General features: G+C 34.8%; 2 protein-coding genes across 5 annotated transcripts in view; both read right to left on the bottom strand.

The window, feature by feature from the left end:
* The window catches only part of LOC144451114 (chloride channel protein 2-like), a 36864-nt gene extending 36186 nt beyond the window's left edge, over window positions 1-678 (bottom strand). The window contains exon 1 of the mRNA XM_078141886.1: window positions 622-678. Within this exon, the coding sequence (XP_077998012.1) occupies window positions 622-678 (57 nt within the window). The remainder of the gene's footprint in view (window positions 1-621) is intronic.
* Window positions 679-2646: 1968 nt separating this feature from the next.
* LOC144451172 (tumor protein 63-like) overlaps window positions 2647-20657 on the bottom strand; it is a 61838-nt gene continuing 43827 nt past the window's right edge. For 2 of the 4 annotated variants that reach the window (XM_078141966.1, XM_078141967.1), the window contains 10 exons: window positions 17236-17405; window positions 14460-14541; window positions 13448-13745; window positions 13012-13117; window positions 12535-12647; window positions 12126-12208; window positions 11623-11735; window positions 8164-8382; window positions 7647-7740; window positions 2647-6767 (listed from right to left, as the gene is read on the bottom strand). In XM_078141966.1, the coding sequence (XP_077998092.1) occupies window positions 6450-6767; window positions 7647-7740; window positions 8164-8382; window positions 11623-11735; window positions 12126-12208; window positions 12535-12647; window positions 13012-13117; window positions 13448-13745; window positions 14460-14541; window positions 17236-17405 (1596 nt within the window). In that variant the 3' untranslated portion in view covers window positions 2647-6449. Of the gene's footprint in view, window positions 6768-7646; window positions 7741-8163; window positions 8509-11622; window positions 11736-12125; window positions 12209-12534; window positions 12648-13011; window positions 13118-13447; window positions 13746-14459; window positions 14542-17235; window positions 17406-19598; window positions 19754-20657 lie in introns of those variants that run through there. The other 2 variants (XM_078141968.1, XM_078141965.1) reach the window with 2 other exon arrangements.

Genomic DNA, 20657 nt, shown 5'->3' with positions numbered 1-20657 from the left:
TGTAGCGTCTTGCTGCGGTTTTGAGGTTTTTTTCGTCTGTTTTGGTGACTTTTTAGGTGTGGGTAAAACACTAAAACTTAAAAAGTCACCAAAACAGACGATAAAAACTCAAAACCGCAGCAAGACGCTACAATTATTGCAGCTATGGGCTAGACAGCTTTTTGAGATAATAACACCAAGACAAGTAAGTCTCTGTGCTAGTGATACAAGCAATAGTTTCAATGTATGGTACTGTTCCTCCCACTTCCTGTATCAAATGCACTCACCAATCACGAAATGTTGTTTATTAGTTAACTAAACATATCTTCGGAAATAGATACAGCCTATCAACATGTCTGGATTATCTGAGAGTAATTCACAAAGTACGTGGAATCATGGAAGCATAACCTATAGTATGCGTCACCTGTTTTAGTCAATAATAACAACACACAAATCTACTCGACAGGTGTCAACAGTAAAACTCTATATAAGTTGTAACGTGGTAACTTCTCGATTTTCTGTCATGGATTATTCAGACTCAAATTACACAATGGTGGCAATGACTCTAGTTCACAACAATGTTCAGTGTCTATACTCGTTATAAACGTGACCAAAAAACAAGATTTAAGTGAGCCTACTTACCAAGGTTTGCTCGTAACCGAGCTGACGATTTCCTCCCGTATCTGTTAGGCTCGCCATTTTGTCTGACACTAGGTCAGAGGTCAGCTTTGTGGCTTTGGTACAAAGTCATCTTAATATAGTGCGCCACCATAGGCAACTTTGAAATAAATGAACATTTCATTCTGCAAGTTGAAACCTGTATGCAAGTAGTCAGCTTACTAGTCTAGGAGAGTAAAGAGATGTGAGTTTACTAGTCTAGGAGAGTAAAGAGATGTGAGTTTACTAGTCTAGGAGAGTAAAGAGATGTGAGTTTACTAGTCTAGGAGAGTAAAGAGATGTGAGTTTACTAGTCTAGGAGAGTAAAGAGATGTGAGTTTACTAGTCTAGGAGAGTAAAGAGATGTGAGTTTACTAGTCTAGGAGAGTAAACAGATGTGAGTTTACTAGTCTAGGAGAGTAAACAGATGTGAGTTTACTAGTCTAGGAGAGTAAAGAGATGTGAGTTTACTAGTCTAGGAGAGTAAAGAGATGTGAGTTTACTAGTTTAGGAGAGTAAAGTGATGTGAGTTTACTAGTCTAGGAGAGTAAAGAGATTTGAGTTTACTAGTCTAGGAGAGTAAAGAGATGTGAGTTTACTAGTTTAGGAGAGTAAAGAGATGTGAGTTTACTAGTCTAGGAGAGTAAAGAGATTTGAGTTTACTAGTCTAGGAGAGTAAAGAGATGTGAGTTTACTAGTCTAGGAGAGTAAACAGATGTGAGTTTACTAGTCTAGGAGAGTAAACAGATGTGAGTTTACTAGTTTAGGAGAGTAAACAGATGTGAGTTTACTAGTCTAGGAGAGTAAACAGATGTGAGTTTACTAGTCTAGGAGAGTAAACAGATGTGAGTTTACTAGTCTAGGAGAGTAAACAGATGTGAGTTTACTAGTCTAGGAGAGTAAAGAGATGTGAGTTTACTAGTCTAGGAGAGTAAAGAGATGTGAGTTTACTAGTCTAGGAGAGTAAAGAGATTTGAGTTTACTAGTCTAGGAGAGTAAAGAGATGTGAGTTTACTAGTCTAGGAGAGTAAAGAGATGTGAGTTTACTAGTCTAGGAGAGTAAAGAGATTTGAGTTTACTAGTCTAGGAGAGTAAAGAGATGTGAGTTTACTAGTCTAGGAGAGTAAAGAGATGTGAGTTTACTAGTCTAGGAGAGTAAAGAGATGTGAGTTTACTAGTCTAGGAGAGTAAAGAGATGTGAGTTTACTAGTCTAGGAGAGTAAAGAGATGTGAGTTTACTAGTCTAGGAGAGTAAAGAGATTTGAGTTTACTAGTCTAGGAGAGTAAAGAGATGTGAGTTTACTAGTCTAGGAGAGTAAAGAGATGTGAGTTTACTAGTCTAGGAGAGTAAGTAAGAGATGCAAGTTTACTGATAACAGTATTGGAGTATTAACAGCAATAATAATCAAATGTGAATGTGGTTTAGATGGTATTCAGTGCAATGCATACAAGTTTAACTTTATTACTGGTACTATGTAAAAATAAAGTCAATTTGCATATAAATAATGTTGACAGTAAACACATTTTGCTTACATAATTAAAGTAAAGTAATATTTCACCCTCATATTATGAATCATACATGTTTAACCCAAATATTAACCCTAACCCTCATACATACATACATACATACATACATACATACATACACACACACACACACACACAACATACATACCATACATACCATACATACATACATACATACATACATACATACATACATACATACATACATACATACATAGAAATGCATAAAAATTCTTTTTCAAAGTATTACATACATCCACCCATCCATACATACATACATCCACCCATCCATACATACATACATACATACATACATACATACATACATACATACATACATACATACATACATACATACATACATACATACATACATACATACATACATACATACATACATACATACATACATACATACATACATACATACATACATATAGACACCAGTAGGAAGGATCATTTCAAGTGAAATAAACCGTTTATTACTTGTCAACAAATGATACAAAGATGTTCCCTTTAATTCTTGACATATACAGAAGTAAAAAGATGAAAGGAAAGACAGAAAATCAAAATATTGTCTGGTGTCTGTTACCAATCTATCAATTTCAGTAGTTTCTGACCCACATGCATGTAGGAATGAACTAAAAAGTAGTTTTAAACTAACTCTAAAAAAAATATGTAACCACACCCCTAGAAAGTCCTACTTATTGAAACTCTTAAGAACTCTGTCTCTGTTCACATCAGCTAAAGGCAGTTTGACATACAGAATGTCACAAAAAGTTTGATTTCAACCCCCGAGGTCCTTATACAAAAAGTACATGTATGTATATAAAAACAGTCTATTTCTAACATGTTACAAAAATAATAAACAATGAATGATGTGGCAGCTAAAACTCAACTTACTCAAATACTGGTGTTTTCTGGTAGTGTGATATGATAGCTATGGAAAACATGGCAGTTTATAACACTATTAATATAATGGCAGTGGCAGGCCTCGAATACAGGTCAAAGGTCACAGCCAGCAAGGGCTGAACTTTGACCTGGCCACAAATGACCTTTAACCTATCCATGGCCTGCTGCTCATGGCAGCCAAGACATCCAATGTGAGGCAATTGACCCCCTTCCCCTGGTGATATTGAAATTCGTATTGTTTTATCTATTCCATTCTGGTTTCATCACAGAAAACATCTTTTGTAAAAAAATCAATGAATGTAAAAAGAACTGGAGATGGAAACAGACACCAAAACATGCTAACCAAAATACAAATTCTTTGTGTGGACTCAAAAGTTTTCACAAAAACAGGTATATTTTTTTTGCAGTATACAGAATGTTACTAGTCTTCTAAAATTCCTAGAAAATGTAATATCTCTGTTTTTGTCTACAAACATTTGGAACTACCACAAATTCACACAACACAACAATCCAGGAACATATTATTGAGAAAATGATAAATACGATATTCATAATGAGATATCTCTCCAGTCATTAAGTTCAAAGTTCAAAGTTTGTTTGTGACTTCTTTCCCCTACTCTCAATTCTTCTGGTATGACCTCAATAATTCTCACGTTAAACTGGTCATATTTTTTTATACAAACTTTAAACTTGTTTATTTTTTCTTCCACAACCAGAAATTACTTATCAACTGAAGAATGTACATTTTAGGCAAATTCTGCTATTTCCATTTTTCCTTGGCTACATTAAAAATCCCAGACAATGACATCTCAAAATTTATTTTCAGGCAGACTGTCTCCTCTGTCTCACCTCCCCTACCATTAAATAGAATGATCCATCCAACAAATATTTCCACAAGAGAGGTGGTACTATTAAAGCCATAACTATATACATTGAAAAGAAACACGATGAGTTGTTAGTTTTTCCCCACCATATTTCTCATCTAAGACAACATTTTTTGTGGAGGACAGAAATGCTGTTTTTTAATGTTTCATGATTTGGAAAAAATACTCTATTTCCTACAAGAAAACTGTTGTAAATACATACAAACAGCAACAATGGTAAACCGCGTCAATTTGGAAACCCTGTGACCAAGCACCCCTACTTTGGTGTGGCCCAACACTATAGGACTCTGCCAAAAGCTAAGGCATTTTAGGGGTGGAAAGTGCAGCACAGTGTAACTTCCCACTATGGACAAACTAAAAGGCAGTTAGTACGTTATTTCACTGTATAAGGATAACAGCTTTGACAAAATACCGGAAAAATATGGCCTCTGGCTAAAACAGTTTTACATGTTTCTCAGCTGTTTTATACAATATTGGCTAGTTTTCAATCATATTTCATTTTTTACCATTTTTCCACATTTCTCACTGTTAGTTCACTAATTCTAAGTTCGCCTTTTTCATCATGTGCTTGCTGCATTTAATGACATATAGATATGCAGCCACAAAATTGAGGCAACATATTTATCTACGGGTTCTCTGACAAAAATTTTACTCAACAACTGAGGGGATGAAATGTAGATGCCTTTTTTTTAAAAACCTGAAACAATTTTGAAGAGGAACAACCTAATCTTTTCAGGACCGAGGTACATCTACCACCCCTGAAGAAAAGTTTTAAATTTGGAATATTTACATATTATGGAATATTCTGACCAATTTGGATAAAGCGGAGCAATCATTCCTTAAACAAAATACATTCAGTTGAGATAACAAACACTAAACAACTAAATACATTCAGTTGAGACAACAAATACTGAACAACTAAATACACTCAGTTGAGACAACAAATACTGAACAACTAAATACATTCAGTTGAGACAACAAATACTGAACAACTAAATACATTCAGTTGAGACAACAAATACTGAACAACTAAATACTTTCAGTTGAGACAACAAATACTGAACAACTAAATACATTCAGTTGAGCCAACAAATACTGAACAACTAATTAACAAGTCTTGTTGTTGACACAGCTCCTTTTACAATGACAAAACTTCCAGTTGCTAAGTGTCTTAGCTTCTAATATAGTAAGGGAATTGTAGCAATAGTTTCCAGTCTAGTGGAAAATATACATAAAGAGCGGTACTCAGAATCAGTGAACTTTTCAGTGAGTATGAACAGATCTCAGACCACATTTGGATATTTGGGAGTAACAGCTGATCAGACCATGCCTAATTTCACTTCTAAACTGAAAACCACTATCCTTGACCTTGACAGTGACATATCCTTATTTGGGCAGGTATCAGTATGGCAGATTGTTTTTCAACACATGCACAATGGCAAAAATATGCATGCATACCATATATGGCAATGTTTTATAAGGTTGTAACCATGGAAACCATTATGTATCATATATAAGTCAATGTTTTAAGTATGAATTGATGCTATAGAGACCAATGCATACAACATAAAGGCAATGTTTAGTACAGTTGTAACCATGGAAATCAAGGCATACCATATGGCAATGTTTGGAGGGTGTCACCATGGCAACAAAATGATATACTGTTTGACAAGTATTTTTAACATATGAAGTGCAATGAATGAGAGTGCGGCACTAAATACAGTTCTATATCACTACGAATACACATGGCTTAAAAAATTGCCATTCCCAAGATGCATTGCAGCCTTAAGTTGCTGTTACCTTAGCAACATGATGTATGACCTGAATAAGGTATGCAATGACATCCATAATTGAATTAAGATTTTTTGAAGCAAATGTTCCATGGATGGATTAGTACAACAAGAATGACGATCTTTTAACACATCCAAACAAATGCTAAAATTGTCAATCATTAAATGTTGCAACTTTTGGTCCAAAGTATCATGGTTGGATAAATCAGGATAGCATTTGAGGCTACAATACAACAACTCACAAACAGTAACAGATATCTAATTACAGTTGTTACCATGGTAACATAAAAAACAAAAATAACAATGACAATGTACTAACATCATCTCTGTCACTGTACAACAAAAGTAACCGAGCAATGAAATTAAAACTCCTGGCAGATTGTGACACAAAAAGGGCTTACAAGTCTTTTAAAATCTACGTAGGCAACAAAAAAACAAATATTTTCCAAAATGGTCGACAGGGTAGAAATATACAAATTTTGAGAAATTCCTTGGATGATCACTTTTCTGTGTTGCGCTAATATTCAGCGAAACGCATTCTGACTTTTTTGAATGGCTTACTTTCAATCTTTTCATCCATTCACATGATTTTTTTTTTACACTTAAACCCCCAGGAGTTTGAAGTGGTTTGGTCCATAAAAACACATGTGGTGAGCATATTCCCAAGAAACGGGGTTACAGCTCCAAAATTGAGTGTTACTTAGTGCTTCATGTTTCTGTCTCTAAGTGTCATTTTACGTGGTTTTTCCACTTCTTTATTTTCTTCCATACAAGATGTTTGTTCTTTCTCTTCTTTATCAACTTTGAATGACAATGTTTGCTTCAGTGTGAACCTGGTGGCGTGATAGACGCTGTGTGAGTCCATAGATGTTTGGCTGTGTAGACTGACTGTCGACGCTGAGCTGGACGACCGCAGCATGCTTGGTGTACCACTGAAGTTATTGGCAGCCTTGTATTCAATTATTGCTTTCCATATTTTGTCTTTTTGACGAGGAGATACCTTCATGTCTTCAAGATCCTGTGATACAGAGATTCAAAGTATTTGTTTCTTAACTCACAAATGAATATTGAACTGGTATATTAACTGACACAAAACAGATGTAATTGTTATCAAAAGGTTGAATTCAAAAATTCTACCAGTGTGTAGAAATATATACCTGTGTTTAGTATTCACTTCTTCATAATTGGAAAAAAATGACTATTTCCCACATACTATTGACTGTAATAGAAGCCATAAATGTGATGATCTGACATACAGCTACTGTAAATGGTTATGGCAGTAACACAAAGGGTGAATGTGGATATGCACCGACTAATCGATATACTACTATATTTGGCAAGTGTATAACAACATCTACTTGTGGGGAAAGACACAAACTGAGTTTAACATAGAGGGTCTAAAACTATTCCTACCACAAACCTTAACTCCCTAGTTTGAATACAAATGTGTCTACTGTTCTGTTGGTCCACTGTGAACTAATGAACATCTTTATCCCCTTCATTCATTATGACATTCCAACAGTTGTGTGCCCCTCTCCCCCATCAAATAATGATAGAGCCATGGGGAATTTGCATATAAAAAGAATATATTGTTATGTAAATGAATATCTATCATTCTCAAGAATTCAAGGGGAGTATACTACTCTGTGATGGTCTGTAAAGAACAATAAACAGAGAGTGTGGACCATACATGAGTCAACTGGTTTTGACTGGTTTTGAATGAATACAATGAGGCCAAGATATTTTACAAGTCAGGATACAGCATGTCAGAGACATAACTGAAGATACCTTAAATATTCATCATTAGTACATGTAAGTGTATTCCCTTGGGAATACCTCCGTGACAGGTAGTATCCTACACCCACATATTTTTTTCCAATCCTGGTGTTATTCTTACCTCAATATTAACCTCCTCCAGCTGGTGGACAAACAGATACCCCTTCTTACGGAAAGATTCAGTGTAATTTTCACAACCCAGTTTATTCAACCACCTGATTAGAACCAAAACAAAAAACATTATCATTCCTTGACATGTCTTATATCCTGATAATAATGCCATAATTTCCTTAATTTTTGGCGAGTGTCATAACTTTTAGTTTTACAAAATGATTTTGACATCAATTCTTAGATAAACATTATTTCTTACACTCCAGTCTAAAAAAAAGTTGACATTTGTCAAAACTGTACATAAAAACAAGAATTTTTGTCAAATAATTTTGAAGCAAAAGTAGTACAATTTTAATATCAAGTCATAAATATTATTTCTATGATTCTAGTCCAAAATAAAGTTGAAATGTGTAAAACAAATATTACACAAACAGTTGTATTTTTGTCAAATAATTTTGAAGGGAAAATAACTTATATGATATAATAAATTGTAGATGGCTAACAAAGAAATGAGTGTTGATACGTACCCGTGTATGCTCATGTCAGGAATGGATGACTGTGTGAAACCAAGGGAAGTGGTTGGCATGTGAGGCTGGGCCTGGGTGATGGACGGCTGGTGGGAATATCCCTGGCTATCGGCAACCATTGTGGGTCCATTTGGCATGGGAGGTGGTGGCAATGCCACACCACTGTCTGTCTCATCATAACCACCATTCTCATTGCCCTGGCGATATCCCGCGTCTCGACTGGAGTTAGAAGCAAAAGAGTTGATAGGAGGCAGACCGTTATTAATGCTACCATGACAACCGTCATTAATACTACCATGACAAGGTGGGTACGAAGCTGTTCTGGACAAACTAGGATGCAAGACTCTGGAAGAAAAAAACAGCCCATTTTGGTTGTCAGTTTGAGAGGCACTGCCTGTTATCGGCCAATCATACACCTAACAGAGACAGGACAAGAAAGGGATGACATTAATTAATGAGATGCAGTTACCATAGTTACAGAAGAGATCCATGTACCTAATGAAACACAACAAAACAAGATTAAGAAAGAAAAGATTATGAAATTAACATGCGAGATGACATTCCAACTAGCAGAAAGAAAGAATGAATGAATGAATGAATAAAATTAATATGAAATTTATATTTTTATATAATTAGGAACCATGCTGAAAACAAAGCAGAACAAACAACTTGGGGAGGGGGAAGGGGAAAGAAAGGGGTAATAAATAATAATAAAGAACCTAACTGAGAACAATACAACAAACAAACAAACACAAACACTTCAAAACAATTGTACTTCATCACTCCAATCAATTCACTCATCTCATACAAAAACAACAACCCTCTAACAGTTATAAAAATTTTATTTCAAATATTAAAAAAAATTCCAAATGAATTAAATAGTAAACATAGCAAGTAATAAATTTATCTTCCAATTAGTTTGTTTTGTTCCTTCATGTCATGAGTTTGAGTATTTTTTTGCACGGAATGACTTTTTTATTAACTTTTCACTTTAAAAAAATAGATTCAAAAGTTCACGAAAACAGAAGTCAATTTTAGAATTATGATTTTTAAATATCATAAAATTTTACTAAAATTTTTCAGAATTAATATATTAAAGTTGTATATGTGAAGGTTGATTGTGTAATTCCTTGGTTTCTTTATGGTGTTTTTTTTCTGTCCTTTTTATATTTGTTTTGCAACGTGAAGGTCTATAAGACATCAAACACTAGTCTATAGATAAAGTCTACTATGTCTATTCTTTCCATCAATTCTCATCAAAAATATACAATATATACAAAGATAGTGGCTGTGATAAATATAGGCAGCTGGAAGACACATTTCTGGCAATACACTAAATGGCAGTCTGACTACTAAAGTATAGGCAAAGGGGAGTTCTCCCCAGAGTCTAATGGTATAGTCCTGTATAATTTGAATAACACAAGATGTGATTGTTATGTTGATTTCTTCAGGTCTGTTCCATTATTAATCAGGGGAGAAACAACACTACTTCAGTCTATCAAAATTAATTTCCTGAGGTCTTTTCTGCAAATTTGGATTATGATATTCAAATGTTGACAAGTACAAAGCTGCTAAAGTGAGAGGGGTTCTTATGACACAAAAAATAAGCCCAAATTTCTATAGTTGTCATCAATAACTTTGATCAAATTAATCTTTTTGATGACCAATGAGCTTTCTTGCTATTACAGAATCTGAGCTTTAATTGGATGTCAGGAATCACATGATTTGAGGTCATCAGTTTCAAGATCCCCTTGCAATTGTCTGTATAGTTCACAAAATATGTGACAGTTTTTTTCTAAATTCGTTGTTTGAAACAAAGCTACAATAAAATACTTTTGGGTCATTCATGTAGAAAGGTGTAGTATCATATAATAAAATAATAATTGTACAGAACTGAAGAACACAACCATGTTTATATCAAAAAAGTTGACTTGCAGAAGAACAAAAGGCAGCATCTTTGAAAACTTCTGATGTCCTATATAAAATTGGCAGCTTTTTAACATTTATTTTATCCTTTGAGATATTTCCAGTTCATTTGATGTCATGAAACATTTAACAAATTTTGTTTAACAGTCAGAATTGTCAACATTTAAGTTGTGACAGTCTTTGTGTTTCAGTTTCCCATATATACACTGCAGTCAGTTTGGTGCACCATTTAACTGTCGTCTGCATTCATACATTGTCATTTTCAGTCTTTGGCTTCTTTCCAAGAACGGCTGGGACTGCAACCAACCTGAAACAATTCAGGCAGATCAGTCACCAATTACCTCATCAAACTCTCACATGATTGGGTCATCATTGAAAATATTCACATCTCATTGGATGATTAACACCACATGACAAGACAGCATGCAAAGTTGATTGCCTTTTTTTAGACAACAATTTTCATTGGCTGCAACAAGTCACATGATTTTATGATGGCAGCCATCTTGCTCTGTGAGCACAGTGCTGTCAACTCAGAGTGATGGGTATTTTCCTCTCATGTCACTCTAGTGTAATTTCTTGCAGATAAAAACAAATGCTGAAAGAAAATTGCTGTTAGATGTAGCATATCATGCACAAGTAGAGTTCAAAAACTCACCTTTGCTAGTTGATCCTAGGTCGACGATTTTCAAAACCACTGATCTAATCTTTTTGAATTTCTACAGATAATGGGGGCAGGTAATCCGTAATCACCAAAGTCTGGAGTCCAATTTTTCATTTTAGGATAGTTGGGGATAGGGGTGTTCAAAATTTCAAAGGAATTTTTTTTTGTATGTTTCCTCCACCCAGATACTATCAAGCATGTGTAAACCGAATCATTTCATTCTCACATCATTGGATAGTTATCACGTTTATGGCAAACACACAAGCAAAGTTATGGTTGGGGGAGGGGGGTGGGTAGGGGAGGGGGAGGGGAGATGGAATATGATATAGCAAAGACCAAGTATATATAAAGAAATATCTGAAATTGGATGCAGTAATGTGAAATGAACCATGATAACAGAGGTATGCCCCATCACCCTGAGTAACAGTCACACAGACCACTCACCCGTCAAAACATAGCTCAAAACATAGCTCAAAACATAGCTCAAAACCATCAAATCACACAAACTTTGTTTCTTAGCTTGCCATGTTTTCTCTTGCTATTGTCTGACTATAAATTATACAAAACTTTCATAAAGTGCTGCGATACAAGACTGAGAAAACTTTAACTTTATTCTATTTTCTAATTTGACAGAATTGCTCTTCACATTTGCACGTGAAGTTTGACTTTTTCTAAAAACAGGATAAAATTTAGAAGTAGGTGAAAAAAGAAATTTCTCATACCGTGTTGTAAATGTTCTCAACTAAACTATATATGCAACAAAAACATCAAAATTGTCTGGATAAGTTTTCAGCAATGTTGACGGGTGTCTGTGATCACAAAGTTGAGTGAATATTTTGTGAAAACGATGCAATTTGTCAATAAATACTTACTGTCTATGTTGCTGGGCCCTGTATTGGTTTATAGTGTTCTGTGGAATGTAACTCATCAACTCTAATGATTCCTTGATTTTCAATAAAATTTCATAATTTTCTCGTCCACGCACCTGTAGGGAGAAAATCATCAATAATATAATTGATACTGTAATGGTAAAATGGATTTTGACCAATCAGAACTTGTTATACAACAGTATATATGGTGGTCAATTTCAACCAATCAGAGCTTGCTATACAACATTAACAGTTTATTGCAGAACTGTGGATTTCAACCTATCAGGTCTTGCTACACAAAAGTTTGATATTATAAGGTGGATTTCAACCAGTCATAAAATGCTGCACAACAGAATCTAATAGTAGACGATGTCTTGTAATATTACACTGTACTTGACTTGGTACTTTACAAATGCTTTCAGTGATTAAATGACTACTGATTGATTGATTGATTGATTGATTGATTGATTGATTGATTGATTGATTGATTGATTGATTGGACTTACCGTCAGTGTGTAAATGTCATCGTCTCCTTTCCTTCTCTTACTTCCCACCGACATGAGTTGAAAGCCTTGTGATTTACTGTACCCTGTATAAAATACACAAACATCAATTAAAACAAGTTCTTGTCATGTTGTAGTATTAGCACTGTGAAAAGTATGTCTAGATCGAAATTTTACGAAGAAAATAGAAATATGTACAGTTCCATTCAATTTTGGACAAGATAATTTTGGATGTCAATATCATATCATGGCAGTTTACGGAGTATAATATTGCAGTTTAACTACTGATCACTTGCCAATGGTTTACAGTGTACAATATTGCAGTGTGACTTGCTTCTTTACAATGGTTTAGGGAGTGACATTGCTGTGTGACTCAATGGCTTAATGAATACAACATTGCAGTCAAACTTACCTCTTTTCAATGGCTTGGGTGGTGGTTGGGCATGGCGTTCATCTGTTTTCCTATCTCTACCTGGACAGGCACAGATTCGGACTTCTAAAACTCTTCTACCTAGTACAGTTCCACTGTAAACAACAACAACAACAAAAGTTAACTAAGTGGTTCCGATTAAGCTCAATTTTAGGTAGATTTTTATTTTTCATGTGTGAGTGTCTAGTTCAGGTAGTTATGTTTTCAGTTGTTTTCCATATGGTCTCTGTGTTATTGGTTTCTTCACATCAGATGTACAGCCGTTACAGATTGGAAGAACGGTTTTATATTGTCTTTTTAAGTTGATGTCAGTTTCCACATCCACTATTTCTTGTGAGACTTCACAATTTTCGCAATTTCATTGTTATTTTTCATTATGAACTGTCATTAAAATTTCCCCTAGTGGGATGAATGAAGTATTTCCTGATTGTGAATCTAGTACGACATGACATGACTTACTCTTTCTCTAGCTGGAATATGACTTGTATGGGTCGCCTATTGAGTCCTCCAACACAGGATGAAAAACACATGAAAGAGTAAAGGCAGGTGATGTATTCGGTTCCAACTGTGAATAAAAAACAACATCATTAGATCATTACAATCAATTTAAGAACTAAGAAACTGTCCCTAATCTGGTTGAATTCAAGAAAAGGTATTGTAGGTAGGTAGAAAGTTAGTTAGTCCACTCTTAGCTTGTTTGTAACATATACATGTATGTTGTATTGGGAAGAATTTCAAACGTTTCAAATGAAAACATTTATCTACCGAGAAATGACTTGCTCTCCTCCTTCTACTACTACTTCATAACTACAATCTAAGAATAAAATGACTAACACTACTTTAAATTTATTTTCAGCACGGCTACAAATCATGCATCAAGTACAAAACACTTTACCTTGTGGGTTTTCAAATGGCACTATAACGCTTTGTCTACCAGTGGTTTGGTCCTCCATGTACGTTGCTAAGGCATTCTCACATCTTACTAAATGAGACGGTGCTGGGTGGCCTTCATTGTGCTCCTTAGCTGACGAATGATTGGGACATCTCTTGACAACTTCTTTCACATGTTCTGGACGTTTGAACACTGGCATGGCTCTGATGATGCTGCCAGGAGGGGGCTGTGTTCTTGTTTTGAATTTGATGGGACAGGTGACGCCCATACGTACATACAACTTTTTCAGTAATTCTGAATACTGTGAGAAGAAATGAAAATTTTTCAATATATCATCGCTTTAAATACTTTTATGACAAACAAGTAACTGAAGTGGAGACAGACTTTTTATGAATTTGTCTTCTTTTGTTGTAATTTTTTTATAAGTTTAACAGAATTCTGATATTTAGTTATTACAGAAAGGATTTTTCACCTATAGACTATATATAGAAAATGACCCGAGTTATGCCAAAATTTATAAGACTACAAAATTTCAAAAATTATGGATAGAAAATGAATGTTCTATACATAATATAGAAGCAAAGAACAAATGGGCTACTTCACTACACAGTTGCAAACTTCAAATGGATTGGTTGATGTATAGCAATATCTAATGACGGTCAGGAATTAACCAATCACAAACTGTGTTTTATAGGTTCACAGGTTTTAAAAGAAATTCTTCGAATGTCAGCAATGAATCAAAACTAGAGGAAACTACTTGAAAATTTGTGAGGAAACATAAACAAAAGACAAAGACAACATTCCACATTTGATACATCAACAAATTCAGTGACAAAAAAAAATCTTTCAAAAAAAATTGTTTTCAAGTTCTGATGAAAAGTTTGTGAGGAAACAGAAACAAAAAAACAAAGACAACATTCCACATTTGATGCATCAACAAAATCAGTGACAAAACAAAACCTTTCAAAAAATTTTTTTTTTTTAAATCTGATGAAAAGTTTGTGGTTACACTTACCGTCCATGTTGCACTTTTAGACGATGAACTCATAGAGTTGGACAGAGATATCTCAAATAAATAATCTCCCATATAATCAGTACTGTAAGAAATGAGATAAACCAATCAGATTACACTAGTAGGAACCCTTAGGATACTGATAAATTGTAAGACACCCTAATTACCTTTTAATCTTTAACTGTCTAACATTTTGAATAAATGTCAAAAAAAACTGGCATTTACCAATACATAGGACGTCATAAGAGAATGATACGGTTCCAATGTCATAATACAGTATTGGATATTTAAAGACTAACAGGTAGACATGTTGGCAAACATATATTGGTACTAACAAGGATATAAGTTTGTGTGTTTGTTGTAAGATTAGCGTAATAGGGTATTAACCCTAAATATCAAATATACAAGTCATTACATGAAAAGTCTTCAAAACATGTTCTCTTCTGTTTTTCTTTCTTTTTTTGTGATATGAAAACCAGGTAAGGTCACAGGGCTCCAAATTAACTGTTTTCTTTGGTAGTCCTAGTGGGCTACCAATTTCAGATATTGGTTGGTCCAAGTATTGTGACCTGTAGTCCTATATTCCTGAACTGAAAACAGATTTCCTCTATTGGAAATATATCTGTTATTAAAATACTTTCATGTCCATAAATCTTCCATCTTCATCACATAATCAGTGGTAGCCTGAGTGGCTATCAGCTGCAAATTATGATAGTCCCATGACAAGAATTGGTAGTCTGTGGGCATGGGACTACTATTAATTTGGAGCCCTGTCTAAGGATGACATGAACTTTTTTTTTTTTTTTTTTTTTTTTTTTGGGGGGGGGGGAGCATTTGCAGATTTTTAAGTTATGAATTAATGATTATTTACAAAATGTTTTCATAAACTTTATGAAAAATTTACTATAATCTGAGCAATAACCAGGCTGAAACTTCAAAATATTCATTGATACTCAACTAAGTTACTTTTTTTTTTATGTCTACATCTCAGTAACATGACAGTTGCCAATCTCAGGACAAATTGATGGCACTTTCTGGGGGAAATTGTATAATATCGTGTACAACAAAACACTGGCAATGTAATTGCTGCCTCCTGGGGACAAACTGATGACAAAAAAGTGTACATCCATGATTTTAAGCCAAAATACAGGAATAGGAAGCTCCTACTATCATTCCCACTGACAATAGAAGACTAAAAATTGGACAAATTATAAATTTTCAACAATTTACAACATATCTTCTCTGCACTGTAAAAATCACCCCAAGCAAAATTTGTAAGAATTTTTTTCAGTGAAAATTGTAAATTAAGTCAAATACAAATACAGGAATATGGTATGTTCATCCAAATGTCCATCCCATCCCATCCCCATCTCATCCCCCCTCCCATCTCACCCCATCCCATCTCATCCCCACTCCCCCCTCCCTTCTACAACAAAAGGAAACTAAAACCTTGACAAAGTGTTAACAAACTGATATTGTAATTTGTAATGTGAGTCAGTATCATTGTCCTTCTCAAGAAATCTTTTTAATCCACAAGACAATGGATGATATGACAATAGACAGAGATTTAATGACATCAGCAAATTCTAACATATTTATAATTCATATCTGAACAAAAAATTATAGACATGTTTGGACTCATCATCTGGATTGTTCCTCTGTTCGATTTATTTCATTGTATCTAGATATTTTGTTATATAATATTATCTATACTGCGATTTAATTAAAACGTACAAAGAAAAGAAGTACTTATTTTAGTTAGCTACAAATGTCATTTTTGTTGGCATCTAGAACATTAATGGTGGTGGTGGCAATCTCATATAAATCACACAAATTCTGATGTCAAAGGTCGTAATCTTATGTCAAAGGTCATATCTATGGCAAAATAATGTTCAGCAACTACAACTTTTAACATTAGACTAAATTATTTGTAGTTTGTGCACCACATCGTTGTCGTTTACATCACATCCAGCTAGTCATTATTTCTTTGTTTCTCTTCATTGAGGTTCTGCCAAAATTTCTGACACCCCTCCCATCAAAACATCCCATAAATATTATGACCTCTCACATGGCAGAAACACATGAAGGGTTTGATAAGTAGGGGGTGTAGACGCTTGATTAATCACTCATGACATTAGCCAATCCTAACTCTTGTTACTTACAATAGTTGTATTGACACTAAACCAATCAACCGACAAGTTGCTAAACTATAAATCCAACTATCTTCGATATTGTCAAATTGATGCGCTCTTTAAAACTAAAACTTTGTGAACAAATACACTTTCACTTTTAGCTAATGGCAGAACTATAAACTATTATTACAAGCAAAAAATGACAGTGACACTAATTTTGTCATCACATTAATTATATATGTTGACATACATGTACTCTGAATTTTGTCTAGTTTTTTATCAAATTTCAAGACCTGTTTCTTGACAACTTTATCGGGGTTACTTTGTTTCCTAGCAACAAACTTCCATTTCAGACAAAGTGATTTCTTATGTTACAACTGATCATTATATAAACTTTATTTTCAATGTCAAGGAACACTTTCAATTTTCCAGAACTTTTCAAATATTTTTTCCACGACAGCACAGACCTTAGAAATTTACTCCCTGCGTTAGGTATCATATTGTCATCTAAAAACCATTCCTTTTCCACACAAAGTTTCTGAAGCATCAGGAAGGACTAATCTTGAAATGTCAGCCAAGAGTAACTTTATTTCACCCAGAACATTTTATCTTCACTGGTTGTTATTCACTATGTGTTCTGTACTTACCTTGATGGTACTGTTGGTGAGGGGCTAGTCATCATGTTGGGAGGGGGTGTGTAGGGAGGGGGTGTTACCCCATGGTCAGTACTGTAGTCACTCGGTGCACTGCTTGGCATGGCACTGTCCGGTGAAGAATATACGTTGTTTGTTGACGTCACTGGTGCAAGACTGGTGATCTGAAGAAAGAAACACAAAATCTAAGTCAAGTTTCGAAACTTTTCCAAGTCAGTAAGATATGCCTTTAACACACACCACTTTCTTGTAACACTCATTCAGTGTTCCCTATCCCTCGTTATGTGATAACCAGTGTGTCTTGTACTAAAGACAATTTGCTGTGCCAACAACCAACTTACAGCAATTTCTTGTGAAATACCATAATACAGTGTCCTCTATACCTTTGTCTGTGGTGATTCACAAGAATTCTAATTCTTTTCTCATTCTGACCAACGGATGTGATTTATGAGATTCAAATAATGTTCCTGTGCCACTACATACGATATATAATAAAAACATTGTGAACCAAGGTAGTACAGTTTATTGGCCCTCCTAAAGTCATGGCCCTTCCTCTGTACAACTGGTTCACAAAGTCCAGATCAGGGGCCATATAGATTGTCATAATGAATTTTAGTATTTCTAAAAGCATTATAATACTCAGCACTGACTAAAGACTCCAGACTCAACATGGATTACTATAAATTACAGGAAATGACAATTCCAAGTGACAAAACAGTCAATACTAAGAATCACGTCAAAACATTATTTTTTTGACCTCTGACAGACCTTGAACATCCTCTGTTTTGTGTATTACATGGAATCAAAAAAACAAAACAAAATATATTTATAAATATACCCAAGGCTAGGAAGACAAACTGACCTTACCGGTACTAAGATTCCTGAACAAAATTACATAAAATCAATTTTTCAAAAGTAAATTTTCCTATGCATTGGAAGTCACAACTATCAAGTCTTTGCATTCAGAATGACTTGAAGTTGAAGAACATACAATGACTTGACGAACATGTCAAAAACAATTCTCAAATACACAACTATGTTGACGTCCACACATCTCGTTCTAAATCATCAAGAAGTCACAATATATCGAGCAAATCATAACTGCCACAATAGTTTACAAATCTTGCTCACATCCATATCCCTCGTCCCCTATTTCCTTCAGCTTATAAGGTGATCCACAACAGAAAGAGTGGGGTCAAACCATACATGAGATGAGGAATGGGTTGAATAGGTGGTATAGAATCATGCAGTCATTTTGCACACCTTGGACAGGTGCCAAACACTCATGACTCAAACAAGGCCACTAAAATCATTACAGCTTATCGGGGACGAAAAAAAAAACAATTACCGGTAAATTTTCCCAAACAAAACTCTAAATATTACTAAATATTACATAACCATATACAAAATTGGAATATCATTGATCAAATTTCCACAAAATCAAAACAAGTTTCAACACAAAAGTTTAGAAATGAAAGACAAGTACATCAGAATGATGTTTGTTTGTACGACAAAGTGAACTTTAGAAACATGGACATTTATGCTAGAACCTCTCAAATCTAAAAAGATCAACAAACTTGCCTTTAAGGGTAACAAACTCAGGGTAGGTAAAAAATAAATTCTATTTTCCTTTGAAACACATGTTTTGTTGTTGTTATTTAAAATGGTCAGAAATTTGATTTCTTGAAAGAAATTCTCCAAATCTCTCAAACTGACAACCAAAAATTACGACTAAAATTATCGTAAATGTCAATATCAGCGAAAAGTTAGAGGTAATTTATAGTGATACTGTTTAGTTAGAAAAAGGTGCTAAATACCCTAAAATAATAACCATACCTGGGTGTGCAATGACACTGTGTAGTTGGGACCCATATCAAAATACCCAAAATGGCCGACACCATGTCATACTTCTCACATGGTGTCCAAAATCCAAGCACAATAATTCAATCTGATAGACAAGTTGAAAGTTTTTGAATCCTTTATAAATGAAGTAGTGATAATTTTGATACAAGTTGAAGTATTTGGGTTGTTTTTGGTGTGTACGATCTTCAAAACAGATATGTACATTGTAACATGCCTTGGGGTCAAAGAATAGATTTGATCACAATAACCTCATCGATTGATTTCTCAACTACCAACATTTTTTGTTTGACAAGTAGTTTGTGATAAACTCAGTTTCCTATGTTGTCAAATATGCATATGTATAATCAAGTCATGCTACAAAATGAAAGGCAAAATAGCTGCAATATGAAGGAATGACAATTCTACAATACAGTTGTGTTGTGTTGTTAGTAACCACACAGAGTATCCAAAACTCTCTAATTGTTGATTGCCCAAAACAAGAAACAAATACTGACTGAACTTATGCGTAACATTCCGTCTCCATTCCTAGCTAACCATTCCGAGGTCTTCCCGTCGTCCCTCTCCCCTCTCAGTTGCAAAAAACACTCCGTAATTCCAGTTGAAAATGCTGCAATCGTAGAGACCCTGATTGATCTACGGACCACACTTCATACAATTGACACAAAAGGGAGCTACTATTGGCTGCATGCCAAAAGCGCGAAAAGGACTTCACGAAACGCTTCTTCCTGTCACACGGTATGCAAAATACGGATGTACGGAGGCCAATACAACATACAACAATACCAGCCACCTAATACCATGTAAACTTGTAACAAAATGAACCGTTGTCTGTCAAAAATTATTGTCAAAATCTATAAGAAAACCATAAAATGAAATTCAACAAATGAAAAATAAACATCCTATTTCACAAACACATGCATAAATCTACAAGGGATAAAAATCAAAACTGTTATTTACCATGTCACCTGTGAACCTGGCCACAAACTTCCCTCGCCTGCATGGCTCATATCTTCCTGCCATTGGCACTTAATGTAAATCAAATCACTTATCCAGTCAAATATCCGTAGCTAATACGGATGCACAGTAACCTCCAAACTGTCTAAGCCAAGTTATGGTGGTTTTTGCACGCTCACTAAACAAAAATTGTTGCTTTTGTATGACTTGTTACTAAAACTATCAAGATATGTTGTCACTCTGGGAGGAAAACACAAAAGTCAGAAGCTGGCAAAGTATTCCTGAATCCAGGGGTGTAGTGACCTAAACTGTGTCGATCCACTGGAGACAAAATGGTGGATAGATCATAAAATATGGTAGTCCAAAATATCCATGGGACGGTACAGAATATTTCACACACTGTGATGGCTAGTAATATGTACTACGGTGGCACTGACTGAAATGTTTAGAGAGAGGTTAGACACTGGTCACTCATTTGCTAAGAAAGCAAAGGGGACATGTTGTTTCATGTTTTAGAGCTGTTCGATTTGCTTTTAAGCTAACTGTTCTATTCTTGGGATGGGAGAGATGGCGGGAATTGACAAAAACTCATGTGTGAA

The sequence above is a fragment of the Glandiceps talaboti genome, chromosome 21, assembly GCF_964340395.1.
Source record: "Glandiceps talaboti chromosome 21, keGlaTala1.1, whole genome shotgun sequence".
NCBI lineage: Eukaryota > Metazoa > Hemichordata > Enteropneusta > Spengelidae > Glandiceps > Glandiceps talaboti.
The sequence above is the reverse complement of the archived record's forward strand: the minus strand, read 5'-3'. Positions and strand labels throughout refer to the sequence as shown.